At 43.0% G+C, this 13,534-nt stretch overlaps 1 protein-coding gene across 1 annotated transcript; it reads left to right on the top strand.

Moving 5' to 3' along the window:
• The first annotated feature begins 577 nt into the window (after nt 1–577).
• Nucleotides 578–13,032, top strand: LOC129102146 (excitatory amino acid transporter 1-like). Its single transcript, XM_054612144.1, has 9 exons — nt 578–716; nt 817–954; nt 5,562–5,766; nt 5,858–5,900; nt 6,579–6,859; nt 6,948–7,181; nt 11,083–11,277; nt 11,393–11,527; nt 12,822–13,032. The coding sequence occupies exons 1-9, from the start codon at nt 578–580 to the stop codon at nt 13,030–13,032; spliced, it is 1,581 nt and encodes a 526-aa protein (XP_054468119.1).
• Nucleotides 13,033–13,534: the final 502 nt, after the last annotated feature.

Raw genomic sequence — 13,534 nt, 5'->3', positions numbered from 1 at the left:
GCACACTGACAAGTAGGGGCTGATACATGTACTCCAGGGCTGATGAAGGAAATGTGTGCAGGTGAATGAGAGTCAGGTGACTGGGAGCAGTGGTTAGGTCTGAGGGCATCAGGTGGACAGGTAGAGGATGGCAGGTCTGGGAAGATACTGGGGAGTATTTGGCCTGAAGTGAGTGGTGGCTGGAGATGGGAAAGAGAGACATTTTTTATGTGTCATCACTGGGGGACTTTGAAATATGATCACAGTGTTGGACCATTTATTCAAGAACATATCAGTTTTAGGTTTTCCTCTAAGTTGTTTCGGTGGTCCTGTCCAACTCTTTTAAGCCACACTACTCCAGAGGAAGCCATAGCATTATTAATAGCAATACAGTAATGGACATATGGACATACACTTATTGGGTTAAGGCAAGTGTAAACTTGAAAAGATCCAAGCCTATCCTGTCAAAGCTGTAAATGTATTTGATAAATACTGGAGACACCTCTGCTTGGTGTAAATTTACCAGCCTGCTGGTAAGTGATCTACAGGCAGGCCTGCTATTGTCACTAACGCACATGTTGTGGTTTATTACAGCAGGATGCAGCGACTCAGGGAAGGCGTTCACATACGTACAATGAAGGCAAAGAGGAAAGTGGAGGAGATCTCCAAAGAGGACATCCAGGCTTTCCTTAAGAAGAATGCCTTTGTGCTCTTTACAGTTGGGGCAGTTATTGTAGGTGTGTATGCATCTGCAAGCTCAACACTCATTCAGTCTGTATCTCCTCTGCATTAACAACACTCCACATACAGTATATAATGCTGTCACTCTCTCTGCAGGTATTGTTCTGGGATTCACACTGCGCCCATATAAGATGACCTATCGAGAGGTGAAGTACTTCTCCTTCCCCGGAGAGCTGTTAATGAGAATGCTTCAGATGCTTGTTCTCCCCTTACTGGTATCCAGTCTGATAACAGGTACGGCATCTGTCAGTGAATACAGGACATCATTTTGTCCTGTATTCTCAGAGTTATGATTCATTTTTCTCCTCAGAGGTCTTGTATGTTCATGTGATCGGTCAGTTGTCACTTTAGCAGCATGTCCTCATCAGCCACTACACTGCACCTCTGCTGTTTCAATGAATCCGATAAGAAATGGTGAGTCAGCAGTCAAAAAGCAAAGATGGATTTGACAAAGATCAGATCTTATCTTTTGGTTAGGCTGTCCACAAGAGGGTTTGTGGCCGATATCTGATGGCAGAAAATGACAAGGTGACAGTAAACACATGACATAGAGGCTTCTTGAGCTAATACCAGCCTGCACAGTTGTGACTGTAGTTCCTAACCTTTGCTGTTTTTGTAAATCCAAACAGGACGGATAATACATTTTGGTATATGTTGTACAAATTGAGTGAGGAGATATGCCATTTCTTCAAAAAGGAGATGCAACTGAGGAAACGTGTTGGAAATCTTTTTTCATCGTGATGGTTAAAAGACTCTTTGAGAAAACATTATGTAGCTCTGTGTACAACTGTGGTAACTAATATTTGTCTTATTGTGAAATGATCAACAGCATCCCAGAAAGGTGTAACAACATATAAGACACTGGGCTTGCTTGTTGCTGGGAGAGAATGAGGTGGTTCACAGGGAGGTCATGTCTACAACCCCCTGAGGAGGCCAGCCTCACCCCCAGCCTGGTGATGAAGGGACCCCCACTCATTCACTTACAGAGAACACTTGGTTCAGATCAATTACAGAAGGTGCTTCATCCTTGTGGCCTCAAAGTGACCACTGAGTCTATTCTCATGGTGTGCAGCAGTGGACCTCAACTTTTTTAAGGCAGTCTCCTACTGAAACTCTAAAGTCAGTCCAGACTTTAGACGCTCCCTTTCAGTATCCCACTTAGTTGCAACAGATAAAAAGCAAGTCAGAGGAAGGATTTATGTAAAACTTCATCTTTTGGATGGGAAAAAAATATTGCACCATAGCTCAATTATTCCAACACTGACAACAAAGCATAATATTTGTGTTCAGCTCTCAATCAATCAGATGTATTGATCTGCAGTTTCTACTGACATGCATTTTGGGAATTGTAGAAACCTTGCATTACATTACAGTCATTTAGCAGACGCTTTTATCCAAAGCGACTTACAATAAGTGTATTCAACATAGGTATTCAAGAGAACTACTAGTCACCAGAAGTCATAAGTGCATCTCCTTTCTTAAACAAGCATCTAAAAGCATAAACCAGAGCAAAAGTATAGTGCAGAAGCAAATTACTACGAAAACAATAATTGCAACAAACTAATACGAATACAATAAGTGCAACAAACTAATACGAATACAATAAGTGCAATAAACTAATACGAATACAATAAGTGCAACAAACTAATACGAATGCAATAAGTGCTACGAGGAAGGCTCAGGGTAGTACTTCATGAAGAGGTGAGTTTTCAGCCTTCGCCGAAAGATGGGCAGTGACTCTGCTGTCCTGACGTCAGTGGGGAGTTCATTCCACCACTGTGAGGCCAGGACAGAAAAAAGCTGTGACCGGGTCGATCGGCCGCAGGGACCTCTGAGCAACGGGGCAACCAGTCGCCCCGAGGCAGCAGAGCGAAGTGGTCTGGTGGGGGTGTAGGGCTTGACCATGGCCTGGAGATAGGAAGGAGCTGTTCCTTTCACTGCCCTATAGGCTAGCACCAGAGTCTTAAACTGGATGCGAGCTCTTACAGGGAGCCAGTGTAGAGAACGGAGAAGGGAAGTTGTGTGAGAGAACTTGGGGCGATTGAACACCAGACGAGCTGCAGCTTTCTGGACAAGCTCCAGAGGTCTGATGGCCGACGCCGGGGCTCCGGCAAGTAGTGAGTTGCAGTAGTCCAGGCGGGAGATGACCAGAGCCTGGATGAGCACCTGCGCCGTCTCGTCAGTGAGGAAGGGGCGAATCCTCCTGATGTTGCAGAGGAGGAATCTGCAGGAGCGTGTGACCGATGCAATGTTTGCTGAGAACGACAGTTGGTCACAGTCACACCCAGATTCCTCACAGTCCGAGTTGGCGTCACCACGGCATCATCAATGGTGATGGACAGGTCTCGGTGCGGGCAACCCTTCCCCGGGAGGAACAGTAGCTCGGTTTTGTCCAGGTTGAGCTTCAGGTGGTGTGTCGCCATCCACTTCGAGATGTCAGCCAAGCACGCAGCAATGCGTGCCTCCACTTGGGTGTCACCGGGGGGGAATGACATGACCAGCTGGGTGTCATCGGCATAACAATGGTAAGAGAAGTCATGCGAGCGAATAACAGAACCCAGAGATGTTGTGTAGAGCGAGAAGAGAAGGGGGCCCAGAACTGAGCCTTGTGGGACCCCTGTAGTCAGCATGCGTGGTTCCGACACGGCCCCCCTCCATGTCACCTGGTAGGATCGACCTGTCAGGTAGGATGCAAACAGGGAGAGTGCAGAGCCTGAGACGCCCATCCCCTCGAGGGTGGAGAGGAGGATCTGGTGGTTCACCGTGTCAAACGCCGCTGACAGGTCCAGGAGAATCAGGACAGAGGAGAGAGAGTTCGCTCTCGCGGCGTGAAGCAACTGTCACCGCAAGGAGGGCTGTCTCTGACGAGTGACCCACCTTGAACCCGGACTGGTGGGGGTCCAAGAGGTTGTTCTGGTGGAGGTAGGAAGACAGTTGTTTAGAGACAGCGCGTTCAAGTGTTTTGGATAGAAAGGGTAGAAGAGAAACCGGTCTGAAGTTCTTGACCACCACTTGGGGTCAAGTGGTGGTTTTTTCAGAAGGGGGGTGACTCTGGCAGTCTTGAAAGCTGAGGGAAAGCATCCCGATACAAGAGATGTGTTGATGAGGTGGGTGAGGAAAGGAAGGAGTTCAGTCGCAATAGACTGAAGAAGAGGGGAGGGGATCGGGTCAAGGGAGCACGTGGTGGGGCGGTTAGATGTAACAAGGTCGAGGACCTCGTTAGGGGAGAGGGGAGCAAAATAGGGTAAGATGGGGTGTGGAGAGGGAAGGGGGAGCTGAGGGGGAAGAGCTGGAGAGGGTAGAGAGGGAGAGGGTGGACAGGGAGAGGGGCGCTGAGAGAAGGAGGATCTGATATCGTTTACCTTCTTGTCAAAGAAGTTGGCGAAATCATCAGGGAGAAGGGAGGAAGTAGGAGGAGGGGGTGGGGGTTGGAGGAGTGAAGAGAAAGTTTCAAAGAGTTTTTTAGGATTGGAAGCAGAGGTTAGGATTTTAGAGCGGAAAAGCAGTAGATAGAGAGGAGGAAAAAGTGGAAAGGAGAGATTGGAAGTTAAGAAGGTCCTCCGGGAGTTTGCCTGTTCTCCATTTACGCTCAGCCGCTCTTAGGCTCCGTCTATCAGTACGCACTGAGTCCGACAGCCATGGGGCAGGAGGAGTTGGCCATGCAGGCCTGGAGGTGAAGGGACAGAGGTTGTCCAAAGACGAGGAAAGGGTGGAGAGGAGAAGATCAGTGGCAGTATCGGGGGATAGGAGAGAGAAGGATTCAGGGTCAGGGAGGGCAGAGGTAACGGAAGAGGAAAGATCAGCGGGGGAGAGGGAGCGGAGATGACTACGGGTAGAAACCATGTGGGTAGGTGGGGGAAGTAAGGGGGGAGAGGAGAGGGAGAGGGAGTAGGACATGAAGTAGTGGTCCGAGAGCTGGAGGGGAGTGACAGAGAGGTTAGCAGTAGAACAGTGTCTAGTGAAGATAAGATCCAGCTGGTTGCCGGCCTTGTGGGTAGGAGGAGAAGAGGAGTGGTAGAGGTCAAAGGAGGAGAGGAAGGAAAGCAGAGGTTCTAACTTATCAGTCTGGATGTTGAAGTCGCCGAGCATGATGAGTGCGGAGCCATCGTCATGGAAGTGCGAGACTAGTGTGTCAAGCTCCTCCAGGAACTCACCAAGAGGGCCTGGTGGGCGATACACGACAGCAATGGTGAGCGTGACTGGATAAGTGACAGTAACAGCATGAAATTCAAAAGAGGAAGGGGAGAACTGTGGAACCTTCTGTCCTATATCTGGATTGAGTGTTTAAACTAAACAGGCCAACCTCAAGAAACCTCATAGCAAGTCCCCAGTAGAGAGGACTTAGTCTTAGTTTTTGTAAACACGGTTGCTGTGAACTGTCACTGTTTTTTCTCTACATCACAGCTGGATGCCACAATGATTTTCCTTTGTTCAAGATTTAATGCAGAGTTTCTCTTTTAAACCATTAAATGCTATTCAAGACTCATATATTGGCCACAATGTGCTGAAACAGCACACAAGCAAAAAATGGCAAATGTTTTGCTTCATTAGCTTTTCTGTCATAACCAGGAAACCCTTCCACAAACAATGTGACTGCTCTTCTTTTGAATTACAACTGCCATTACGTGAAAGCATAATCCACTCCAAAGTGTTCCTTTAAAGATAATATCCGCCACAGATATATAATTAATTCATAATCTGCCCACGGATTCAAGCAGACATACTGGACAGAGAAAACTTCACCACCAGAACTGGTGCTAACAGGGCATTGCTTTGTAAAGATTATTAGTACATGTCCTAGTTCTCTAATATCAACTGCATTTCCACCCTCTGTCCATTAGGAATGGCAGCTTTAGACAGCAAAGCCTCAGGAAAGATGGGCATGAGAGCCGTGATTTACTACATGACCACGACCTTTATCGCAGTCTTCATTGGTATCCTAGTCGTCCTCATCATCCACCCGGGAAAAGGATCAAAAGAGGAGTTTGGAAAGCAGCAGAAGATAGAGCAAATCAATTCTGCTGATGCCTTCTTAGACCTGATCAGGTAACCTGCATATATGAATGATAGTATTCCTAAAGTTTGAATGGGACTGGCCAACACCATCTCCTACTCACTGTTTGATTTCTCATTTCAGAAATATGTTTCCACCAAACTTGGTCCAAGCCTGCACGCAGCAGGTGAGGTTCACAAAGAATATTGATAATCAATTTGCAGTACCTTTTATCTATTAAGACCTAAAATAGGTCGTCTTTTGAAAAGCAGCCTCTAGCCCCAACAGTGTTCATTTCAATAAGGAGATTCTTCATCTAGAGTGAACAATCATTTATTACATGGAGCACAATGAGGTGAATAGTGAAGAGTCTCTGGCGATTAGACCCCATTGGGACGTAGAATAGTAATGGGGGTAGTCATTGGGTATTTAGTTCAGGAATGTGTCAGTATCCTAATGGCCTCATGGTATAAAATGAGTGGTTTACAGAGGATGAATCCTCTGAAGGCTATGCAGATACACACATAAACCATTTTCAATTATGAACAAAGTAAAAGTTGGGTCACTTATAACATCAAGAGTTGTCCTCTGGGAACCATGAATAACTGTAGCAAAATGATGGAAATATATTTGAAAAAAAATAGTGTATCTGCTCATAGACAAATGTGTGTGTTCAAGAATATTTTTGACCTGATAGTACCAGGTCAAGGGGCCATTAAAACTACCTGAAAATTTGGTTAAGCCAGGAGGTCATTCATCATTAATTTAACTCAAAGTATATCTACCTGATTAGTGCAGTGGTCTGTTTCAACTCATTCAAAGTCCACTAGTATAACCCAAGTCCTTTAATTCTCTCATTCTCCAGTTCAAAACCAAATATGGAAAGCGAACAGTCCATGTGACTGTGACAGTGAATGACACCCTCTTCAACTCGACCAATGGTACCACAGAGGTCATGGAGATCACCCGGGAGGAGGTGATCCCAGTGGCGGGTCAGGTGAACGGGGTCAATGCTCTCGGGCTGGTGGTCTTCTCCATGTGCTTCGGTCTAATAATTGGCAGCATGAAGGAGCAGGGCCAGATCCTGAGGGATTTCTTCGACAGCCTCAATGAAGCTATCATGCGCTTGGTTGCCATCATCATGTGGTAAGACTGGGCTTTCAGTGAGAGGTGTTGAACAAATGTTTACGTCATACTTATTTTTAATAACTTGCTGTTCCTCTCATCCTCTCAGGTATGCTCCTATTGGTATCCTGTTCCTGATTGCAGGAAAGATTGTGGAGATGGATGATCTGACACAGATGGGTGGCCAGCTGGGCATGTATACCATCACAGTTATCATTGGCTTACTGATACATGGAGTTCTTATTCTTCCCACTCTTTATTTTGTTATCACTCGGCAAAACCCTTTTATCTTCATTGCTGGTCTCCTGCAAGCCTTGGTAACAGCCCTGGGGACGTCCTCCAGGTGAGTCAGGCCCAACACTACCACACTTCAATAAATGAATCACAACCATTCCCGAAAACAAACAGTCTAGTATTCTGGGAACCACGCTTGGCCTTTGAACGACCCAAAACCTGTTTTGTCTGCTAAACATGTCTGTATGCTTCAGTGTCTGTCTTATTGTCAAACTAATTTGACATCAGCATTGTGAGGGCTGCGTCCAGGTGTGTAAGTTTGTAAAGTTTGAACTTCTTAGTCCTGTATTTGTTCGACCCATCCACCACATCCTCCCTCCAGCCCTTGGAGGACTTTCTCACTCTTAACACTATGTTCGTTGCTATAAGCGGATGGGTCTACAATAGAGTTAGTTGAAAGCCTGGTGCGTCTTATACGGATGCTAAAGGGTCTCTTGTGTGCCGGTACCAGACACAGAGGGCTACTGCTAAAGAGTTGATATTTGACACAGTGAGAGCGAGACCTAAGGCCTGTACTACGAGTAGGATTTTGAGTTAAGCGAGTTAACTTCAGGGTTAATTCTGAGTTTACAGTCCTACTAGATCATACTAGATTGCAGAGGAGGGATCCTTCTCCCAAGATGGACAGAATGCAATAGATGTCATGTGTACAGAATGAACAACATAACAGAGTTAGAACACATTCAATGTATATGACATAAATGATTCATATAATCACAGTAGTAAGCAGAGTAACGAAGGAAAAAATTAAGACTACTTATAAAAGCAGCAATGACTATAGTAGAATTAAAATAATGATATAGGGAATAGTATTAGTAATGTGACTAATAATAATAATGGTAGTAGCAGTGTGTGTCAGCAGGGCCACAGCAAGAGGCACGACCACGGTCCAGGTACAGCCGCGATTTATGGAAACCTGCGAGGCGAGAAAGCACAAAGACTCCAGGGTAGAAGCAAAGCCAATAAGCGTAATAGTACTGGGAATAATAATAGTAATGTGACTAATAATAATAATGGTAGTAGCAGTGGGTGTCAGCAGGGCCACAGCAGGAGGCACGATGACAGTCCAGATATAACTCCGATTCATAGGAACCTTTGAGTCGAGAAAGTACAAGGACTCCGGGAAAAAGCAAGATCAGTAATGTGCATAAATAGGAGATTAATGCGTAAAGATGGAGGGAGAGAAGAGGAGAGAGGAGCTCAGTGTATCCTAGATAGTCCCCCGGCTGTCTAGGCATATAGCAGCATATCTAGGGGCTGGACCAAGGCAAACCAGAACCAGCCCCAACTATAAGTGCTATCAAAAAGGAAGGTCTTAAGCCTACTCTTAAAAGTGGTGAGTGTGTCTGCCCCCTGGACTGAAACTGGAACCTGGTTCCACAGAAGAGGAGCCTGATAACTGAAGGCTCTGGCTCCCATCCTACTTTTATATACTCTAGGAACCACAAGTAACCCTGCATTGATTGAGCGCAGCTCTCTAGTTGGGTAATATGGAACTATAAGTTCCTTAAGATAAGACGGTGCCTGGCCAGTTAGAACTTTGTAGGTGAGGAGAAGAATTTTTAATTCTATTCTTGATTTAACAGGGAGCCAGTGCAGAGAAACTAATACCAGAGTAGAAGACTTTTAGTCTTGATTATGACTTTAATTTAATGCGAACCTCGCCCCTTTCTGTGAATGCTCTCACAGCCAGATAGAGAAACTCTGGATGATTTACCGAGTTGACAACCAGCTTTGTGTGACTGTTTAGCGGGCTTGCGGTTGTTAAGGTTAGTTAAGACAGATAACCAAATTAATTCAATTCAATTCAGTTTATTTTGTATAGCCCAGAATCACAAATTACAAATTTGCCTCAGAGGGCTTTACAATCTGTACACATGCGACATCCTCTGTCCTTCCCTCATTACATTAATTACACCCTGGGTATGTTGAACTGGCCTTGTGGTACGGTCCCCTAGTTTGTAAAAGACATAAAGGAGACAACTAAGTTGGGGAGACAATATTAACACTAGGAAGAACAGAGGGCATCTCCGGTTGAGCCGTGGGGTGGATCTGGAGCGGTTTAGGACAGGGCCAAAATTTGATCCACTTATTTATCACATTTTTCTTCTTTACTGTTTCCTTGTTTGTTTCAATAGCCCTGTACTGTCCCTGCAAATTAAAGAGGGCATGGCTTGGGGGCCAGAAGTAGCATTAGCTGCTAAAGTTAGTTTTACTCACTTTGTGGTGGATTGTGGTGTCACCGAAGGAGCATTTCTTTAATTGTGTAAATGCTGTGAATGGCTTGAAACAAATATGTGGTTGGGGAATGAAGCTAGATGTCAGGAGGGGGGCGTGCAGATTTTGAGAGAGCGAGAACTTTACTTTGAAAGATCACTTTTTGACAGCCAGACAAAAAGTGATTTTGAGTTTCATGCAGCTGTTGGATTGTGTAATAATATAGAGAGATCCAGTAATGAGTCCTAAACCGAGAAATGAGTCAGCATGTGCACTTTGGGTTCCCTCATCTGGAAATCAGTGTGTTTTCCAAATGTGTTTTTGGTTAGATGACTGAAATAAGGTCTGTGCCTAATACAAGCTGAAGAGATTTTAACTTTTTGTTCTACAATATAAAATACATCCTTTTACGTATCATAAAAAAGGTGTTTAAAATTTTAAACTTAATAATGAATATCATGTATTTAAGGCTACATATATTAAGAGACTGTCTTTTTTTTGTTAATTGATTACTGTTTATGATTCCTCACAATCATTATTAACAATGTTAATGTGTGATCATGAGTTTGATGGCAAGCAAGCATATTAGAGGTATTCAGTACATGTACAAGCAAATCTTTAACACCAAATCTTTATACGGAGCTGACTATACTGAATCACCATCACTGACTGAATCAGCTTTTAGTGGAGCTCCTCACTGCTGACTGGATATGGAGATCTATTCTTATCTTTATTCAAGAGCATGGGCTTTCAATTTAAGAGCATGACTATGGATTTCACTTCAGATTTTGTAATGCTCTCCCTCAAAACCCTGTCTTCACACTCAAACTGCTGGAACGCTGGAACGCAAGAAATCTGTGCAAGAGACAATATATCTGAATGCAAGCATACAGTTTGAGCAGTAATCCAAGCACAAGCAGGGTTTGTTTGTGTTTGTGAGGACAGGGTTTAGAAGGAGAGCATTACAAAATATGAAATTAAATCAATAAGTAATGCTCTAAAGATTAAAGAACTCGCTCTTGACTAAAGATAGAAAAAAAAGCTCCATATCTGGATCACTATTGTCAGTTCAGCCATGATACATGTAGGTTACTTTCTGCTTAAAAGCTTACTGAATTGCCATGAATGCCACAGAGACAGCGACAGTCATAGCTCTGCTGTAAATTAGTCGGCCACTAAGCTATTAACAGTTCTTATAGGCAGTGGTGGAAAGTAACTAAGTAGCCTACATTTATCTAAAGACAGTGAATGAAATAAAAACCCAGCCCAGTGTTTCTAACTCTTTTACAACGAACGTAGCTAGCAACACTAGATAACGTATCCAAGTCAGCAACACTCATAGTCCTTCACTTTAAGCCTCCCGCCAAAGCCAGGTAGGTAGGCAGACGAGTAGGTAGTCCGTCCAATCTTTAATTTTTTTCCGTTTGAATGGTGTTTCAGTCTAGTCAGTTCAGTTTGAAGATTTCCTGTTAAAGATGTGTTCGTTCATGTACTGAACACTTCTAGACTGATGATATGGTTACTTACTGACGCACAGTAGTCTTCATGATGAAGTGCAATGCATGAGATGTAATTGCTTAGCCTTGAAAAAAAGTGAACCAAGAAAAAAGTGAACTGAATGCACCGTTTCAAGCAAAGTGAATCAGAATTTTCCCCTCTGAAGGATACTTTCCAACATGTAAGACTGTTTCCTTGAACTTTTTTTAACCTGCTTCCATTCTTTCATCTCTCAGCTCAGCCACCCTCCCTGTCACCTTTAAATGTCTGGAGGAGAACAACAAAATTGACAAGCGAATCACACGTTTTGTGCTGCCTGTGGGTGCCACCATCAACATGGATGGAACAGCTCTGTATGAGGCACTGGCAGCCATCTTCATTGCCCAGGTCAACAATATGGAGATGAACTTTGGTCAGATCATTACCATCAGGTAGGAAAAAGAGGAGGATCATTGATTATGCTTATGCTGTTATCAATCATGTCAGGGGAAAAAAAGCAAAAAATCCCAGCATTGTTTCATCTGTGTATGCTTCTCTTCAATCTAGTATTACAGCAACTGCAGCCAGTATTGGAGCTGCTGGCATCCCCCAGGCAGGCCTGGTCACCATGGTGATTGTACTGACCTCTGTTGGACTTCCTACTGATGACATCACTCTCATCATTGCGGTTGATTGGTTTCTGTGAGTGGCTTCCTGGATCATGAACATGTGAACAGTAATCCATTATTGCATCCACTCAAACATAAGTGTGACACGTGGCTGTGTGAAGTGCTGTAACTTTTACTTGCATCCCTACATGAATCATCTCTGTAATCTTAAAGGTCAAAAGCAGATCTTTATCTACTACCAACTAGTGACATACTTCTCTCTCCCCAGAGTCTTGTTCTACATCTTCCCTTTTGTATTGAATATTTTTGCAATGAGTTTTAACATAGAAACATAATTAGGTTTCCCAAATTAATCATTTCAATTAGAATACCCTTCCCTTAAATTACTCAGCTAACTGGGGTAATAAGAAAAATACCCATCTCTCCTTTGACTGGAATGGACCAAATATGACTGTCTGTCAAAGCCTTCCCACACAACGACAGGCCCAGAAGTATAATATAGTGTTTAATGAATAAAAGCCTGTATTTTCTAAAGCTGCAGCTGGGTTTTATAAAGCAAGAATATCAGCAAACCAGGCTTATTTTTTAGAAAATTATGTTTCATAAAGGAGGTTTAAGTAAGTCTGGCCTAAATTACCATAGACACTTTCCTTGAGACTAGTCTGGTCCAGTCAGGCTAGTTGTCCATCTTAGCTTCACCTCTGGCATAAAGGCTTTAAGATTTTAGATACAGCTCTCATTACTAAAAGTTATGCCTTGGTGTAACAAAGTAATAGAAACCTTTTTGTTGACCAGGGGCAGATTTCAGGAAGTCACTGCACCCAGCAAAGAAATATTCCAGTACATAACCTGCCATAAAACGCCATAACCCGCCATTTTTCACTTTTTTACTTATTCATTTTACAAATTTACGATAAAAGTTAGATATATCAAGATATAACATTTTCATCGTTGAGCTTTGGAAGTGCTGGCAAAGCTATCTGTTTGAAGTCTCTATGCTAAACTAAGCTAATAGCCTGCTGGCTCCAGTTTCATAAATTATTGTATTTCCCAAAGTTTTTTATAACAATCTTACCTTATTTCAGTTGCATACAACTAAATGAATAAAAAGCAACTCTGCCCTCAAATTTAGCTCCAGTAAACCGTTTACCAAGCATGTTTGCCCACTTAGTCCCACTTGCCCACGTCATCTCTCTGCCTTGTTTACATTGTTATTTATTTGATTGTTTCTGTCTTTACCATGTAAAGTGCCTTTGAGTACCATTAAAAGCGCTATACAAATAAAATGTATTATTATTATTATTATTATTATTATTATTGTTATTATTAATTGCCCTTATATTGTCTTTGTTCATGCTGGAGTGTAGGGACCGTCTGCGTACCACAACCAATGTCTTGGGGGATTCCATCGGAGCCGGCATTGTGGAGTTCCTGTCTCGACATGAGCTCCGCAGCAAAGACGTGGAGATGGGAAACTCAGTGCTGGAGGAGAAGGAGAGGAAGAAACCCTACAAGCTCATCTCCCAGGATAGTGATTTTGAAAATGACAAACGTGCTCACAGTGAATCAAACATGTAGATTATCATTACCATGTACAAGCACTTACAGCTGGTTCTGTTTTGGGGAGTAGGGATCTAATCATCAACCTTAGTTTGAATGTTATATTTCACATTATTTTAATTGTTAACATTCCTTTAATATCTTTTTCACCGAAAATATCAATGCTGACATTCTTTGGTGTCTGTTGTTTTTTCAAATAGGACTGGTAGTTTCTGTTTTGTATGTTTACTTAAATAAATTAATATTTTAACCTCATATAACCCTCATGTAGATTTTGAGGTAGAAGTAGGTTTAGATACATTCTGGATGAAGACTAAACACTGCAGTGAAAGATGTTTTTAAATGAACCACAGTGTGATGTATTGTGTTAAGAAATTATATATTTGGACTATAACCATTTTTCCAACAGGACATAACTAAAGTCAAATTAAAATGTGTCTATATGGAAGGTTAATATTATGGTTATTATAGAGTATTACAAACATTTTATGAATTTTATGTTTCAGTGGTACAGGCTCAC

The sequence above is a fragment of the Anoplopoma fimbria genome, chromosome 14 (assembly GCF_027596085.1).
Source record: "Anoplopoma fimbria isolate UVic2021 breed Golden Eagle Sablefish chromosome 14, Afim_UVic_2022, whole genome shotgun sequence".
NCBI lineage: Eukaryota > Metazoa > Chordata > Actinopteri > Perciformes > Anoplopomatidae > Anoplopoma > Anoplopoma fimbria.
Note: the sequence above shows the minus strand (reverse complement) of the source record. Positions and strands in the feature narration are given on the sequence as shown.